General features: G+C 50.2%; 3 protein-coding genes across 3 annotated transcripts; 1 reads left to right on the top strand and 2 right to left on the bottom strand.

Moving 5' to 3' along the window:
* Window positions 1-463: 463 nt before the first annotated feature.
* Window positions 464-984, top strand: ACA1_231140 (uncharacterized protein; the record flags this gene model as incomplete). The annotated part of the gene is made up of 2 exons (XM_004346572.1): window positions 464-581; window positions 704-984. 2 exons carry the CDS (start codon window positions 464-466, stop codon window positions 982-984), a joined length of 399 nt encoding a protein of 132 aa, XP_004346622.1.
* Window positions 985-6,264: 5,280 nt separating this feature from the next.
* Window positions 6,265-6,822, bottom strand: ACA1_231130 (uncharacterized protein; the record flags this gene model as incomplete). The annotated part of the gene is made up of 2 exons (XM_004346571.1): window positions 6,265-6,441; window positions 6,730-6,822. 2 exons carry the CDS (start codon window positions 6,820-6,822, stop codon window positions 6,265-6,267), a joined length of 270 nt encoding a protein of 89 aa, XP_004346621.1.
* Window positions 6,823-14,102: 7,280 nt separating this feature from the next.
* On the bottom strand, window positions 14,103-15,456 carry ACA1_231120 (uncharacterized protein; the record flags this gene model as incomplete). Its single annotated transcript, XM_004346570.1, has 5 exons — window positions 14,103-14,156; window positions 14,224-14,328; window positions 14,576-14,922; window positions 14,955-15,236; window positions 15,303-15,456. The coding sequence occupies 5 exons, from the start codon at window positions 15,454-15,456 to the stop codon at window positions 14,103-14,105; spliced, it is 942 nt and encodes a 313-aa protein (XP_004346620.1).
* Window positions 15,457-17,000: the final 1,544 nt, after the last annotated feature.

Genomic DNA, 17,000 nt, shown 5'->3' with positions numbered 1-17,000 from the left:
CTAAAGAAAAGGAGAAATGTAAAGTGAAGGCTCAAGGGAAGAGGAAATCCACCAACTCAGCAGAAGAACCTTTTGAACCAGCAAGAACACATGATGAGACCAGATCCAACCAGAAGGACCTCTGCAAGTGCATTGAACAGCTCCAGGTCACTTGCACAAATCCCAAGCTAGTTGACATTGTCCTGTGCAACATCTCCATTGATGCATCTACTCACCACTGGGATCTGCTTGACAATGGCCTCTGACTATACGCCCTCCTTGTTGTTGTTCATCTGCTGGCGCACCTTGAACAGGGCCATGCTGTAGAGGACGCCCATTGCCATGGTCAACATGGCCCCATACTAGCACTGATGGGTTACACCAACCCACATTGCTCTCTGAATCAAGGCTCATGTGTTTGATTACTAACCTGTCTCACCACACAGACTGCTTTGCTGCCGTCCTAATGACCAATGTGTTGGAAATGGTGGCTCTTCTCAACCTCCTTGCCAATGAGAATAGCCCCTGGCAGCTTCTGCGTCTCATCTCAGAGAGCATCCCCAACATCCACTCCAAGAGCGCCAGTGGGGTCCAACACAATGGTACATTCCATCATGTACATGTACACAATGACTTATTGCTCTTCATTACCCCTTCCACAGCTTACTCCTTCTTAGAAATATGCTGACAACTCATTGTGTACATGTATGCAATACTCATACAGGCCTCTACACCATCTTCATTGGTCAAGTGAACAAGTCCTATACCTTCAATCCAACAATAGGTCATGTCTTCTATCAGCTTGTCCTTACTGCCTACACCTCCAGCACCAAAGCGCAAAGCATTCTCAACTACACTCCCCTTCATGCTACTCCACTTCATGCCAACTTCAGCTACCACATCAATGGAGCTTCTGCACAACCAAATGAATCCAAGACCAACATCATCACAAGTGCTATTGTGATCCATGGCTGTGCTTGTGGCAGTTGTTGTGGGCACTGCTGAGTCTGTGGGCATGGGTGTCAGTATCCTCATGATCTTGCTGCTTTCTCTTGTGCAATGGTTCCAAGTGAGGGGTTGTGGAGGGCTGGCTGCTGTTGATTTTGAGAGTAAGTGATATATTTCATTGTGTACACATATGCAACGAAAAAAGGGCATGGTTGAATACCTGCGCAGGGGTGCTAGGAGCTGATGCTGTGCATTGAGTTCAGGAAACAGTAAAAAATCCCTACCACATGACAGGAGCAGTTTCAAAACTGTTTCAAAAAAAAATTGTGTTTCAATTCATGCCATTCAGTTTTGGACAGATGCAAGGCAGGTGCTGATTGATTTGTAAATCAAGACTAAAACAAACCACTCCAACACCTCCCCTGTGGTGCCACATCACCAACAGCCAACCAGAAGAAGCGAAAAATGATTATTAATTATTTTAAAAATCGATAAAAATCGATTTTTCGTATTGTTTACTAAGGGATATTCTTCCAGGCTTCTCCCCACCATGTTGGGTCAAGTAGCACAAGCACCTTCAACCAACAAGATCAGACAAGAAGTTGAATACAATTACAACATTCATTGCCATGGCAAGCTGTACACTTCATATCTCAATTACATTGTTTTAAATTCTACAAATCTCTCAAAAATCTAATCTTCATTAGGGCAATGTAAGGCAAATTCAGTGTCCAGCAGCTCAACAGCAAGCAGCACTTTGCAACATTGCATTTTAATTTTGTTGTAAAGACTCATAAATTGCATGTAAAACAGCACTGAAGAAGAAAGAGAGCATGTCAGTCACTCCTACAACAGCATGCACTGTACATTCTGCTCATTCACAGTATCATTTCTATTTAACATTTTATTGTTTTGTAGTGGATTGCAGCCTTCTCAATGCAAAGCTCAGGGCGTTGCACAACAAGTACTTTAAGAGCATGCTTTGCAAGGAGTTGGGGTGAATTAGAGAGAAGGTGGATTCAAAGCCCAAGATCTCAAAGCTGTCAGTCATCACTGCCCACAAAGAGCATGCAGAGCTGCTCCACTACAGGTATGGTGGAACAGATAGCAAGTTGAGCAGGAACTTCAAGGAGGGCTTCTGCGCCAAGGTGCTTGAGCTGCACCCTGGCCACCAACTTAGCAAGGACACAATCAAGAAGGTACCTCCCCAGATACTTGTATACCATGCTTCTTCTTCATGTCTTGTCTCATGATCATTTAACAGCAGGACAAGTTGTGTGGATGAAGCTCACCAGCATTGACAGGTCCATCACTGTGTTGCCATCATTTGGAGTGCACAATTAGCAGGAACCATGTGATGGTCATGTACATATGTTATCAGACTTGTTGTTTATTTGTCACATCAATTGAAGTTTGCAACTCCAGGTGAGGGCTGGTCCTGCCAACCAAGTCCTCGCCACTGGTCTGCAACCAGTGGCCAAACACACCACCAGCCCCAACCCACAGGCAGCCCAGCCACAGACCAGCCCCTGAGGGCTGAAAAACACAAGTCCTCACACCTAGATGGAGGGACCAATAGGAAAAAAAAGGCATTTTCCCCACATAGAGTCATTATTGGTGTCTATCTTTAGTGTTGTGGTTTTACTGTTATTTAATGATTTTTTCCCCACACTAACATAGTATTGGATGATCTTGTGTCTTGTTTGTGATTGGTAAGGTTATCAGATATATAATAAAGTAGTGTGGTTGTGGGCACACCCCAGCACAGTGAAGGAAGAGTGCAGGTAGAGCTGGACTAGGGGCCGCCCAAGTGAGAGACATGAGGTAGCCCACAATCCTGGCCAGCACTTGGCAAGTGAGATGCTGCCCAGCTGGACCTGGCAGCACTTAACAGTGTGTAGGATCTTCTGCTCAGGGATCAGGAGACAACCTTGACAAAGATTGAGCAGCAGTCCCAAGACCTTGGCTCCCACTGGCCCTTTGTCTCCTTGCACACCCAACCCAGGTGTGCAAGGGTCAGGGCAATGACCTGGTCACAAGTCTGGAGCAGCTCCTTGTGTGTTGCTGCCATCACACAGAAGTTGTTGATGTCCTGTGAGCGCCACCAGCAGACCATCACCCAAACAATCTTGGTGAAGACCCATGGCAACCACTTGAGACCAAAAGGCAGGACTTCATATCAGTAGAAATCCTGCCCTTAATCCAGAAGCCCATCCATGGGCAGGCGTCCAGGTGCATTGCCACATGGTGGTTGCCCTGGGCCAGGTCAAAAGTCACAGCCCACCAGTTGCAACCCACCAGCTGTGCCAGGGTGATAATGGACTTGAACTTGCACCAAACCATTGGAAGAGCAAGGTTGAGCTGGCACTTGTCAATCACCAGCCTCCACAGCTTTGGGCCTCTCTTGGGAACAAGGAAGACCAGCAAGATCAGCCACATGCCCTCTGGTCAGTTGCCCAACCCCATGAAGCACACAGTACTGGTTGCCACCAGCTGCACAAGCTCCATGCACAGCCAGGCCAGCTGTTCCTTGGTGAAGGGGAGCTGCTGCCCATCCTCATCCAGATCCCCAAGCAGCACCAGTGGCAGTCCCCACTGGATCCAACCCAGTACTTGGTGGGCCACTCACTTGGAGGAGGCCCTGGGCTTCTTCCTTGCCCTGGGCTTCTTGTTGGGGCAACAGTTGGCATAATGCCCTGACTCATTGCACTTGTTGCACACAACTGACTGCTTGCTCCTCTTCCCCATCCTCTGGGGCAAGTGATCTCTGTTGGAGTGTGTCCATGAGTCCCCAGCGCCCTCCTGATGGCTGCAGCTCCAGCTGGACTGAAAAGAAGAGGCCTTAGCCTTGGCCCACTTGCACACCACCTTCATCTACACCGCCCACCTTAATATAATGAACAGCACAGCAGTCCCTCTACTGAGGAGTGAAGCTGTGGTCCAGCCCTTGGCATCCACCACCATGAGCGCCACAGCCCTGGCCTCAGCAGTGAGGATGAGTGCCTTGTGCGCCTGCACAAGTGCCTGAGCCAACATTGATAGGACAATCCTGTGCAGCCTGGGAAGAATCTCAACCAGCACTCTGTACACATGCTGGTCCTGCTCCAACAAAAACTTCTGATCTGGGTACTTGCCTGGCACCTGAATCTTGCCCCCATTGAGTTGATCCTGCAGTGTCAGCTGCAGATCATGTTGAAGTCCTTGCTCACCTGAAGTTGCAGTGTGCATGAACAGAGGCAAAGTGGGCTGAGCAGCTTGAGCTGCTGCACATTAAATTGGGGCCACAGTTCTTTGAGTACTTCACCAAGAATTGGCTCCATGCCAACTGGATTGATGCATGGCATGATCTCAGCCAGACTCTCAATCATAAAGGGTGGACAAACATGAACAACTGTGTCAAGTCCCTGTTCCACCTCCTGACACACTCCTTCCTCAACACAAAGAAGGCCAACACTCTTGATACACTGGCACTTATCCTGTGTAAGGGATTCTTAAGTCATTTGGCAGTAATGTGGGCTCAGCAGGGGAGTGGCATCTATGTACCTCTGTCAAGAACAAAGAAGGCCAGACTGGCAACATGGGCACAAGGGTGTGCAACCTTGGGCAAGTACTGCCACAACATTAAGGAGATGATGGAGGCAAGTGTAGGAGTGTAGGGGAATTAGACCAGCTGGGTCTCAAGTAGATGGGCCTCAGGGAGGTCCTCCCCTTGTTGTGTCAGAAGAAGTCCTTTATTACCCCTTGGTAACACATAATATAGGAGAGTTATCTCTGGTGGTAAATCCAGGGAAAATCCCATTTCCCTCAGGGTTTCCCTCAGGTGTGATATTGATCACACCCTGAGGCGTGGCTGAGCTGGGCTCTGCCACATACCCCCTGACTAAGATGGAACTGTTGCAGTTCCACCTCACAGCTTGTGGCTGTTGAGGTAGTCCTGGATGAGTTGATTGGCTTGGATGTTGTTGGTGTGAACCCATGTGTTGTCTCATGCAGTGTAGCTGACCCATTGCACCTTGTACTCACAGCCTGTCTTCCAGTCACAATGGTTGATGATAGCTTCGACTTTGTACTCCTCATCCTTCAAGGCAGGGGAGGGTTGTCATTTCTCCTCCTCAATTCCATGCTTCTTGCAGTATGGCTTCACACACTCCATGTTAGACTACTGCTGTATACATGTACAGTAGTAGTGGCATGTAGACATCCCAGTTGTCCTGCTTCATGTTGGCGTAGCAAGCCATCATAGACTTGAGAGTCTGGTTGAAGCACTTGACTTGGCTGTTCATCTGCAGGTGACTGGGTGTAGAGAAACTCCTCTTGATGCCCAATCATCTGGCCAGCTCTTGGTGTAGCTTGGCCACGAATTCTCGTCCTTGATCACTCATGATCATCTCTGGCGGTCCCCACCTCCCAATGGGGTCAAGAATTGCTCCACAACCATCTTCACAGTCACATCAGGAATCAGGATCACCTTGGGCCACTTGGAGAAGAGGTCCTGCATGACAACAGCATACACATTGCCTCTGGTCATCTTGGGCAGGGGACCAATCAGGTCCAATCCTACCTTCTCCCACAGTCACAATGTTCAAATCAGCTGTAGTGGTCCTGACATTGGCCCAGCTTCATCTCAGTGCACCTGGCATTGTGGGCAGACTTGAACCCACTTGTTGATGTCATTCCACATGCTTGGCCACCAGTAGTGGGTCACCAACTTCCCATCTACTTTATCTCTCCTGAGATGTCCTCCACTCAGTGTGTCATGGTAGTGCACCAGCAGCTCAGCTTATAGCCCTTGTGGCATGATCCATTGGAGCTGCGTGGACACATTGGTCAACTTCCCTTGGCCCTTGGTAGGCCAGTAGGTCTGGTAGACATTGACACCATCAATCATGACTTGGTCTAGTAGAGCCAATTGTCATGTCATCTTCCCCCTCATGGCATGGTCATCACCCTCAATGGCCTTGATGATCCACTTGAAATTGGGGTTGGACAGCAGAGTGTTCTTGTTCTGCTTGAACTTGTTGACTTGGACAGCAGCCACCAACACTGGTGCCTCTTCCTCAACCTCATTCTTGGTGATTGGCTCTCTGGAGAGCCCTCTCTTTGGACCTGCTGCTATTTTTTGGTACCACTGTGGTACCAAACATAAGGGTTGCCCAAAATTCAAGAGACCAAACAAAAAAGTCTTGTGACTTGTGTCTTTTTCTTGTGTGGTGAAGATGAGACTTGCAAATGTTGTCTTATTTTTTTATTCTACCCTTGCTGAGCTCAGTGCATGATCTGCAGTGGGAAGAACTCCTGCACCTTCATGATCCACTGCATGATCTTGCTGATGGGGTCTCACTGGTTGAACAGCCATTGGAGAGCATGGCGATCCAATAGGACCTCCACCTCCACTCCTAGCAGCAGGTGTCTCCACTTGTTCAGGAAGAACATGATCATGTAGCCCTTGCACTCTGTGGTGTTGAGCGCCTTACTCCTGTAGGCCATGACATGCCAGTTCTGGTTGTCACTTGTCTGCTTGAGACATGCCCTGATTGCGTAGAGGCTGGTGTTACAGCAGAGCCAAAATGGTTTCGCAATGTCTGGGTATCAGAGGATGGGGGCACTCACTAGAGCCTCCTTGAGTGTGTTGAATGCACTCTGTTCCTCCACCATCCACTTCCACCTGACTTGCTCACTCATGAGCTTGGACAGTGGACTGGCAACATGTAAGAAGCTGTGTATGAAACGCCAGTAGTATGAGGCCAACCTGAGGAAGCTCCACAGCTCCCATCAGTTCTTCAGCAGCCTCGCCTTGTGCACTGACTTGATCTTCTTCAGGTCAGTCTGGATCCCATCATTGCTGATGATGTGGCCAAGATACTCCATCTTGGCCCTCACGAATTTGCACTTCATGAGCTTGACATACAGTTCTCACTCTCAAATTCACTGAAACGTCTCCTCAAGGTGTTTGAGGTGATTGTTGAAAGTGGTGCTGTAGACAAGGAGGTCATCCATGTGTACCCACGACCACTCTCCCTTGGATGAGCCCATCATCTTGTCCATCACTTGCTGGAATGCAGCCAGAGTGTTGGTGAGCCTGAATGGCATCACTGTCAGCTTGTAGAGCCCTCATCACATAACAAACATGGCAATCTTGGAGGCCTCCAGCATGAGAGGGATCTGCCAGAATCCACTGCAGAAATCCATCTTCAATCAGAATCAGGCCTTCCCCAGGCCCTCAAGGCACTCATTCATGTCCAGCATTGGATACAAATCCCACTTCATCTTCTTGTTGAGCTCACAGTAGTCCACACAGAACCATTCATCTCCATCCTTCTTGTCAATAAGGAGGACTGGGGCAGCCCACTCACTGTTCAATGTGTGTGACACACCTGTTGACCCCATCTGTCCCACCTTGTTGTCAATCTTCAACTGGACCATGGGCAACATGCAGCGCGCCTTGGCTTGGATTGGTGTGGGATCAGTCAGCTTGATGTGGTGGGCTGTGGTTCTGCTGGCTCCATGGCGTTCCAGCTTGACGCAGAACACATCTTTGTTCCACTCAAGGAGGTTCAGGGGAGTGCTTGACCTGGTGAGAGGCCAGTTGAGGTGATGGATGGAGGTTGAGGAGGGAACTGGTTTGCACTGTATCCTCTTGAAGACCTGTCTGAGGAGCAGCTCACTGCAGCGCTGGACAAACAAGCCCAACTTGCTGATGTTGACAAGATGGACCAGGCCAGGCTACACAATTGTTGTAACACATTGGATCCCAGGATAGTGTCATATCCAAAGGGTCCCTCAACCAGGTTGAACTCATGCCAATAGACTTCAGTGCCAATCATCAGCACCAAGTCTGCTCTTCCATGGACCTTCAGTGCCTCCCCAGAGGCCATAGTCCATGTCTGCTTGCACAGTCAGGTTGACACTCTGGCAGGTAGCAGTGCTTGCTTACTGAAGCAGCCTGTGGCTCCAGAGTCCACTAGGAGATCAATCATTCTCTCTCCTCGCTGAGCTTGGATGGTGGGTCCTGACCCACCCATCTTCATCTTGACAGGTTGTGGATGTTGACCACTGCCCATCTTGGCTCTTGAGACAGGTGCAAGAAGCTCTCCAGCCTCCCACTTGGCGCTTGTGGTGTTGCTCCCACCATCTGTTGATTCCATAGCTTCCAACTTGAGGTTGTGTCAGTCTTGTCAGATTGTTTCAAAGGTGTCTTGGGGGCTTCATCACTGTTGTTGATTGGAGAAAGTCTCTTCTCCAAACCCCCTTCGACAGCACAGACTCTCTGGTCAATGGCCATTACCAACAACAGTAACTGGGCCATCATCTTCTTGAGTTCAATTCCCCAGAGTTTCTTAACAGTTTTTTCTGAAATTGCCATGAGTTGGCACACCAAGTCAATCTTGCAAGAGTTCAACTTGGCCAAAGAATGTCTGACAATGCACCTGTTCAGGAGAGGGTACAAACACCTTGATGAACGTGATTGATTGAGTTTAGAATTTGCTGTTAATCTTTAAATCAATGATTGATTGATTCAGCCATTTTTTGACATGTTGGACAGTTTCAGGGGAGGCGTCAGGTTGCTAAATGTGCTGGCTGCCACCAGGCAGTTAACAAGCTCTTCAATCTTCATAATGGTGAGGATGAGGAATATTGTCTTGAATGCAACCACATGCAGCAAGAACCAGGGAAGTGGTGGCTGTAGTGTGTAAGTTACCCATCATGTTGGCCACCTCACAGGCCAAGCATGAGAAGAGTACAGCACACAGGAGACACTGGGCCAACTTCATCCAAGGTACCCACACCTTGGCGATCTTGATTGCTGCATGTGGGTCTGCTGGTGTGGCTGGCATTTCAGGAGAACAAGATCAGTTGGGTCCCTCCCAGTTTGAAATAGAGAAGCTTCAATCATCACTCAATGGAAGGTAACTTTTTTAGTCATGTTGATGTTCATGTTAACTCACAACAACACCATCATGTGAATGAGTAGAAGGGAGGTTGACAGGGAAGAAATGGATTTTGTTGGTGATGAGCACATTGAGACACCATGCTTTCCTGCAACATTGTTGAGGTATTGAGTGTTAAAAACTCACACATCATGTTATGTTGCTCAGTGAAAGAGGAAGAGCTCCACAACACAACCCTCCACCAGAGCAAAGATGCCACACACCAGTCTGCCCACCAACTGAAATGGTTCATCAGTGACCATGAGCCCACAACAGAGCAAGCCAACCAACACAGGTACATGCCTCCCTCCCTACCTACCTACCAATCAAACCTATTCCTGCTGCACCTAATAGTGTTATTTAACGCAGTGCAAGTATATTGAGCAGCTGGATGGGGGTGGATCTGCACATTGAAGGCTCCAATGACCTCAGCTCAATTTAAACTGATTGAGGGTAATATTGCACTTCATTGATCAATGTTCTGATCTCATGTGTGTGTGAATCTCATGTGTGTATGGGTGTGTATCTAGGAATGCCAATCACCAATCACCCACTGCCGCCAACTGTCACTGACCCCCAACCACTGACAGGCGACCGCCAACCACCAACCACCAACCACCAACCGCCGACCGCCGACCGCCGACCGCCAACTGCTGCATGGTCATCAATTCCCAACCAGCACTTGCCAATTGCCAACCACCAACCACCACATTACCAACCACCAACCTATCGTTACCAACCACTGACCTATCAGCTACCAACTGCCAACCGCCAACCACCACCACTACCAACCGCCGACCCAACCCCCAACCACCAACCACCACAACCACCAACCAACAGCCAACAACCAATTACTCAACCATCAATCATGCCTTGTTCTCTCACCCATAATATAACATCTCCCTTGTCTCCACCCAATGTGTTGGCAAAGTGTGGCCTTGCACTTGCTCAACACTCACATTTGCCGCACTTTTGCCTCACCTTGATCAGGTGACCACGAAGTGCTGGGCTGCAGTTCCGGCACACTCACTTGGGAGGCGCTGTCTCGCACTTGCGCCTCACCCCAAGTGCGGCAAAAGTGCTCTGGCCCACTTCGAAGTGGGGACCAAGTGTGCGGCAAGTGAGCCGAAACCGGAGGCTTTTTTTTAGCAGTGTTGGCGGTCAGCGGCTGACAGTCTTCTCTTCTTGGCGGCGGTCAGCGGTCGGCGGTGGGTGGTCTTCGTGTGAAGCCGAGGGTACAACCACCACTGCCACCCTCCTCTTTCTTTCTCTCTCACTCCCCTCGCCACGTGGGACTGGTGCGTGCGGTGGAGTGTGTTTGGAGTGGTGTGTGTGGTTCTCTGGTCTGTTCTAATTGGGTCTTGTCGGGTGGCAGTCAGCGGTCGGCGGTCTTCTCTGGTGGCGGTCAGCATGGCCAGCAGTTGCTGTCTTCTTCAGCGGCGTTAGCGGGCGGCGGTCAGCGGTCTTCTCCAGTCAGCGGTCGGCGGTCTTCTCCAGTCGGCGGTCGGTGGTCGGCGGTAGGAGGTCGGCGGTCGGCGGTCTTCTCCAGTGGCGGTAGGCAGTTGGTGGCGGTCTCAGCTGTTGGTATGCCATCTTTCCCAAAAGTCATTGCCACGTAAAACAAGTCGTCCTGCCTGTACGTCGCAGTTGTGGAGGGATACCAAGACTGACCACACCCCGTTGTGGCAAGCCTTGTTGTGGCGAAATGTGTTCTTCAGAATAGGCCAGCGTTGCTCAAGAACTCCACATACATTCTCCACAACAAGCCAGATTGGTACAAACCTCTTGTTGAAGTCCTTATCTTTCTCTGTGTTTCCAAGGGTGGTTGTGAGTGTTGGGTGGTGCTCATTGATGAAGGCAAAAGCTGCATCTCCACCAACAGCTTCTTTCTTGGAGAGGAACTGATGAATCTGATTCTCTCTTTTCATATAGACCATTGGATCATTGTTTGAGCCCTGGTATGATGCAGAGAGGAAGTAAATGTCACCATATGGAGAACATGTAAGGAGCTTTGTCCAGGTAGGTCTTCCCTGTTTGCCACTGAATATTGCCACTGCTTCATGCTTGTTGCCACAGCTCAGGTGTTCCTGTTCATTACAATCCACAATTGTTGACAGGTAATAGCCATTTAGCTGAACAGACCATTGGAGACGGTTGGAGTGAGATGGGAAACATAAAAGCTATGCTGCTTCAAGGTATGTGGAAAGAAGTTTGAGTGTTGAGTGGAGATAACTGGAAGCAGTGGACTGGGAAATGTGAAAGATAACTGATAATAGTTCCTCACACAGATAATGGTGTAACCATAGAAAGAGAAGAAAAAGACAGTCCTTAGTGCCCAGCTGCTTGTGACATCCTCATGCATCATGCTTCCCACTACCATTGCTCTTGTTGTTTTCCAGCTGATCCTAAAGTTTGTGCCACAGCTCCAGGAACCTGACTGTGGAGAGACCCACAACTGCAGCAAATTGGGTATCCCCTAACCCTGCAAACTGTTTGTGTTTATTAGTCTTCTTGTTCTTTTCTCTTCTTCCCTCTCTTCTGTCTCATTAGTTTCTCCCATCCTGTTCTGCTTTCCATACTCAGGAAGTGGAGCAAACACTCAGGGGAGTGGAAGAATGAATTCACAACCCCCTCAAGCATCAGATCACTGCTGCAGGCTGCCACAGGTGTGCAGCCCTTGCAGTGGACAGTTTGTGGGGTCCCTTGAAGAGGGTCACAAACTGTCAAGAGCTTGCTCAACCATCCTTCATAGGTTCATAGAGTATCTCCTCCTTCCTTGAAGTGACAGATGCTGCAGAACGTAAATTTGGTTGCTGATGTTTCACCACTGCCAGGTTTCTTGATGCTGATGATGACATGGACAGTTGTGCAACTGTTGGGATGCAGCAGGTACCCAGGGAATGTCTTGGGGGTGTGGCAGCTGGCAGAGCATCAGTTGGCGTAGTGGTGGCAGTTGGTGAAGAGAATGCAGTCAGCAGAGTGGTGGCAGTTGGCGAAGAGAATGTGGTCAGCAGAGTGGTGGCAGATGGTGAAGAGAATGCGGTTGGCAGAGTGCCAGTCAGCAAAGAGAAGACAGTCAGCAGAGCAGCAGTCAGCAAAGAGAACACAGTTGGCAGAGTGGTGGTCAGCAAAGAGAAGACAGTTGGTGGAGTGGTGGTTGGTGGAGTGGTGGTCAGCAAAGAGAAGACAGTCAGCAGAGTGGTGGTCAGCAAAGAGAATGCAGTTGATGGAGTGGCAGCAGTTGGTGAAGAGAATGCAGGTGGTGGAGCAAACACAGTTGGCAGACTTGGTAGACAAGAGAGCAAGTGTGTTAGCTCCTCAGGGAACCTCTGCAGGACCTTCACCAAACAATTGAAGTAATGAACAGCTGCCTCCACCTCCTTGGCAGAAACATGTAGCTTGCAGAGCCAACATTGGATGGGCTGCTTGTTGTTGTGTGTCTTCTGCTTCTTGTTTGGCTTCATGTTGGTTTTTGTGAAATAAAATAACTCTTGTACTGCCTTTTTAAAGGAAGTTTGGCCATTCCCTTTGCATAGTCTTGTTCCTGGAATGTGAGCACTTCAGTGAGCTCCCAAACAAATGCAAACGAAGTTTTCTCATTGTGCCAATCTGTGAAACAATATTCCAGGATTTATTGCCACAACACAGTAATATCTGAGAAAAAACTGAACAAAAGTTAGCACCCAGTACCAGTTTTTTCCACTGGAGAGGAAGAACAGAGGGGCTGCAGCCTTTTCAATGTATGTGCTTGCACTTGCTTCTTCTTCTCAGTTGTTTACTCACTTTGCTCATCATTTGATGGAACAGCACATTGATGGCCTTGAGCAAGAACAGGTCCTGGACCAGGTGCAAGTTCAGCTCCTACACACAGAGCACCTGTCCCTCTTCAGTGAATTCCCACACTCCAACCCCATTGGGCCACCCAAGAAGCAAGCAACTCAAAATAAGAACAAAACAGCAAGCCAGCCCACAAAGGAGGTATGTGAATCTGGATGACGTGATGCTGTGTTTACTCAAAGAGATTTTGTTTGTCATAGGTAAAAGGTACAGTGAGGAAGCAGAGCTCAAGTTCACAGCCAGCATGTAAGAAGGCCAAGACCAATGAGAGCTCTGAGGTGGCAACACAGGGTTCTGAATGTACATCCTTCTTCCACTTTGTTGTTCTCTTCCACTTCATTGTTATAATTAATATATTATATATAGTCCCCTAGCGTTGTACAGTTGTACATGCACATCACAGTAGTCACTCAAGGAATTGGACTGCGGTTCACTTTGAATGCACCTTGTCAAACCTGTACCACAAGTTTGAACTTGGGGTCGTCTGGAATGTGGGTGGTCCTTGAGAAGTTTGATGACAGCATCATGGGGACGATCAACAAACTCTACACTACCTGTGGTGACGCCCCAGCACGGTGTGTTGAGAACCGCAAGGGTATCTGCTGCTTCTGGGACAAGCCGCCAATCAACTCACGCAGCTTCAGCAAGAGCATCACCATTGGGTATCTGAAGACAGTGCGTTTTGCCTCCCTAATTGATGATGCTCTCTCACAAGAGTTGAATAGATGGACCAGTCATGCAAGTAGCGCAAGAGGTGATGGCGAGCGATGGCGAGCGTGCCAAAAACTAAAATGGAGTGGAGTAGCTCTGAAGGACAAGTCGAGTGCATAGTGCGCGAGGCAACGGCGATGGCGAGGGCGATCATGTTTTTACTTTGCGCAGCACATAGAAGTTTATGTTCAAAAATGCCTGGGGCACTGGGTCAAGACTGGTGCGAGAGCACGCGAGTGTGCGCCACCGGGTCTGGACCGGTTCTTCGACCTTTTTCCAAAGTCCACGGCACCGGTCTCAAGCCGGTGCGTAAATCTCCACCGGGTGGCGCCTGCGGCCTGACCGGTGCCGGACCGCCCCGGCCCGCCGGCTTCGAGCAAAAAACCCAAGTCCGCAAACCGGTCTTGGGGCAAGGCCCGACCGGTGCGGAACCGGTCTGGAGGCCTTTACCGGGCCGGGACCGGTCCTTATTTTTCTCCAGTGTACATGATTTGCCAAAATTGCGAAGACGAAGTGAAGACAACAACACGGGCGACAGCGTGGGAGTGGATGCTTTGAAGCTGATCAAGCGTGCACACAGACGCCGTTGCGCGAAAAGGCGCTCGCTCAGCTCACAACAGCGAGAAATCGCTTGATGAAAATTAGGACAAGCATACACAGAGTGAGATGGTGGAAGGAAAAGAAGCGCCCTGCCCTCAATCACGCCGGCCGTTGAGCGACCACGACCCACTTGCCAGTGTCCCATTTGCACAGCTGATGGCTGAAAGTTAGCAAGTCAAAGCCAAACCAAAGTGCAAGCGAGAGAAAGGAAGGTGCGCACCTTGCAGGGGGACCGGTTGAGAAAGTCGACGGCTCTCGGCGTCAGCGCTGCATACTGGCGGAAGGGGTATCTGGCATCGCTCATCTCTTCACAGTCTTCCCATTTCTGTGGGAAAGCGTGCTTAGTGGCGTGAGCCACAAAAAAGCTGGGTGTGTCTGGAGCGTGCCGTAAGTTGGAGGTTTGCGAGCGCAGGCCCAATGACGAAATCGAACTCTTCCTGCTCCTCTTCTTCACACATGTCCGCGTAATTGGCGCCATGCCCAGTCGCCACAGGTTTTCTGTTGTGGAAGACAAACTGGGGTAACGGTCAGCAGGTGTTCCAGTGGCAGGGACTGCGTGGGCGAGAACGTACTTTTTTCCACTCGTCGTCAGCTCTGCCGAACTCCTTCCGCCTGTGTTTCGCAAGCATCCTTGTGTTCACCGTGAAGACCAAGTAGGCTGGTACCGGGTCCCACCCCCTGCTGGCAGCTTTTTGATCCGCCCATCTCTGTGCCAGCGAAGCGTTGTTGCCCAGGTAGAACGCTCTCTCGATGGCAAAGTCGGTGTTCTCGCGTCCACGGCGCAGGTCGACTCTGCGGAAGGCGCTCTTCGCAGCCTCGAACGTGGTCCCGTGGAAGAGGGTGATGACCTCCTCTTCCTCCTCCTCTTCCTCCTCCTCTTCGCCGCCTCCCTGGCATTGGTTCTCTTCCTCTTTCTTCCCTCATTGTCGCTGTCATTGCCCTGGCCACCACCTCGGCCGCTGCCTCGGCCACCGCCCTGGCCTCGGCCACCGTTCCCCAGGTCGCGGCCACCGCAGTCAGCCGACCCTTTCCGTTTGGTCTCGCCATCTTCGGGCTCGTCCGAATGGGTGTAGTAGTTGGCAGCCCAATGGTGAATGCCGGAGTCGATGAGATCGAACGCGACGTTCCTCAAGCCCTGATGGTGCACGATCTCGCGGTCTTTGATCCTTGCGATGAAGCTGTCAACAACGGCCCGCTGGAAACCAATGGCCACGAGCGACGCTGAAAGGTCATCTGTTGGTAGAGGAGATGAGCACTAAGTACAAGACTTGATGAATACCCACAAGAGGGATGGCATACCTCCAGTGAGTGCGCCGGCAGCCTTCCTCTGATCGTACTCGGCGGTGATCAGGTCCTGGGCTAGGCCGCGCACGGTTAGATGCGAGGGAAGCCAGCAATAGACCTTCGAGAAGAACCTGGCTGCCAGGTGGTCCTCCAGCCCAATGGCGGACATGGTCTTGATGAGAAAGTGGATGGTCCCCTTTCGCTGAAACTCGAGGAGGCGAGGTGTTGTTGGATCTTCCGCCAGGTCTGGAGGAGCAGGTGCAAGGTCTAGCTGACCAGGACTTGGGAGACGTTTATCTCGCCGGACCTGGAGGGCGAAGCAAGCTTTTGTGTTTAGGCCTTGATGCATAAATTGGAGAGGGTTTGGCTCATGTACCAATGGCGTGAGAGCAATGGTGTCACCAAGACGCAAAAAGGACAGTCGATAAGGCAATACCTCCGCGAGTACTGAGGGACACCAAAAGCTTGGAGAGGTCACAGAGAGGTCCCCCTCCTGTCATGATTGGCGACCAGACAATTAAGCCTCCACCCAGTTTCAAACAAATAAAGGGCAGCGTACCACAAATGAAGCAACACACCAAGAGGGGCATGTTGCTTTCCGAGCAGAGGAGATCCATTTCCCATCCAAGTAGAGGGCCTTGAGACGCCTGCCACCCTGTCCAGCAATGACCACTGCGTCCTGTTCTGATGCAGTCTGCCAAGGATACAAGTTCAGTAATTCCACCAACCAATAGCAGCCAAGAAGACAAGCTGTACCGTAACACCAAGAGAGTCCACAAGGGTGTGGCGAGAGAGAAATGCTGCAATGTCACCTGGAATGGCATGACCGCGCAGGTCAAGGAACTCGGTCCTACTGGAGCGAACTATCTTCCTGATGAGGTCAACATCTTCTGCAGTTACCTCAAACCCACGCAAATCGAGCTTCTGAAGCATGCATGAGTATTTCTTGCCCCCAATAAAGAGTGCAACCAACATGAGACATGTTTAAGTACCTTGAAAGCATGATGACCCTCCTTTAAGGGCTCAGTGGCAATGCTCCTGAGAAGAGCCCGCACCAGAGCAGGATCGGCTTCATGAAGATCAAGCTCTTTCAGCCCGCTCCATTGTAGGAACTGTTGTAAGAATTGATGCAGGGCTTTGGTTCGTTCTGAGGGCAGCTGAGCCTGAAACAGCAAACACCTCTGTTAGTGACAGACCGAGTGAGGCAAAAGGGCAAACAGGAGTGCATGTACGCCTCCAACAATGGAGAGTCTCTGGATTGGCATGTAGAATTGCGCTTCCTCCAGGGCTGAAGTCACAGGCTGTTTCTCAAACAAGGTAAGTGTACAGAATGAGCAGGGTCTGGCTGTTGTCAGTTTGATGTACCACGTCAAGTTGAAGCTTGTGCAGAGCCCAACGTTTCTGGGAGCGCCAGTGACTCAGTCAAACAACATCTTCTCTTGGTGGCTGTACACTTATGTGCCACATACCTTCTTCACAAGGCTGGAGGGTGCTTCATGCATCTCTAAAACAGCGGACCATTCTTTGCTCAAGTGGACTGCTGTGACCTGAGCTTTGGTCTTCCGATCACAGAAAAAGATGTGTGAGCTCAATGGTGGGAAGTACAACGCCAACCAAAACTGTACCTTGCCCTCTTCTAGAACAAGCTTGGCGGCGCGTTCAAACAGTTCGTTGAACCTCTTCTCCGACAACTGGCCAAGAAAACGATCAGGA

This window comes from Acanthamoeba castellanii (assembly GCF_000313135.1).
Source record: "Acanthamoeba castellanii str. Neff unplaced genomic scaffold scf7180000084761, whole genome shotgun sequence".
Taxonomy (NCBI): domain Eukaryota; phylum Discosea; order Longamoebia; family Acanthamoebidae; genus Acanthamoeba; species Acanthamoeba castellanii.
Note: the sequence above shows the minus strand (reverse complement) of the source record. Positions and strands in the feature narration are given on the sequence as shown.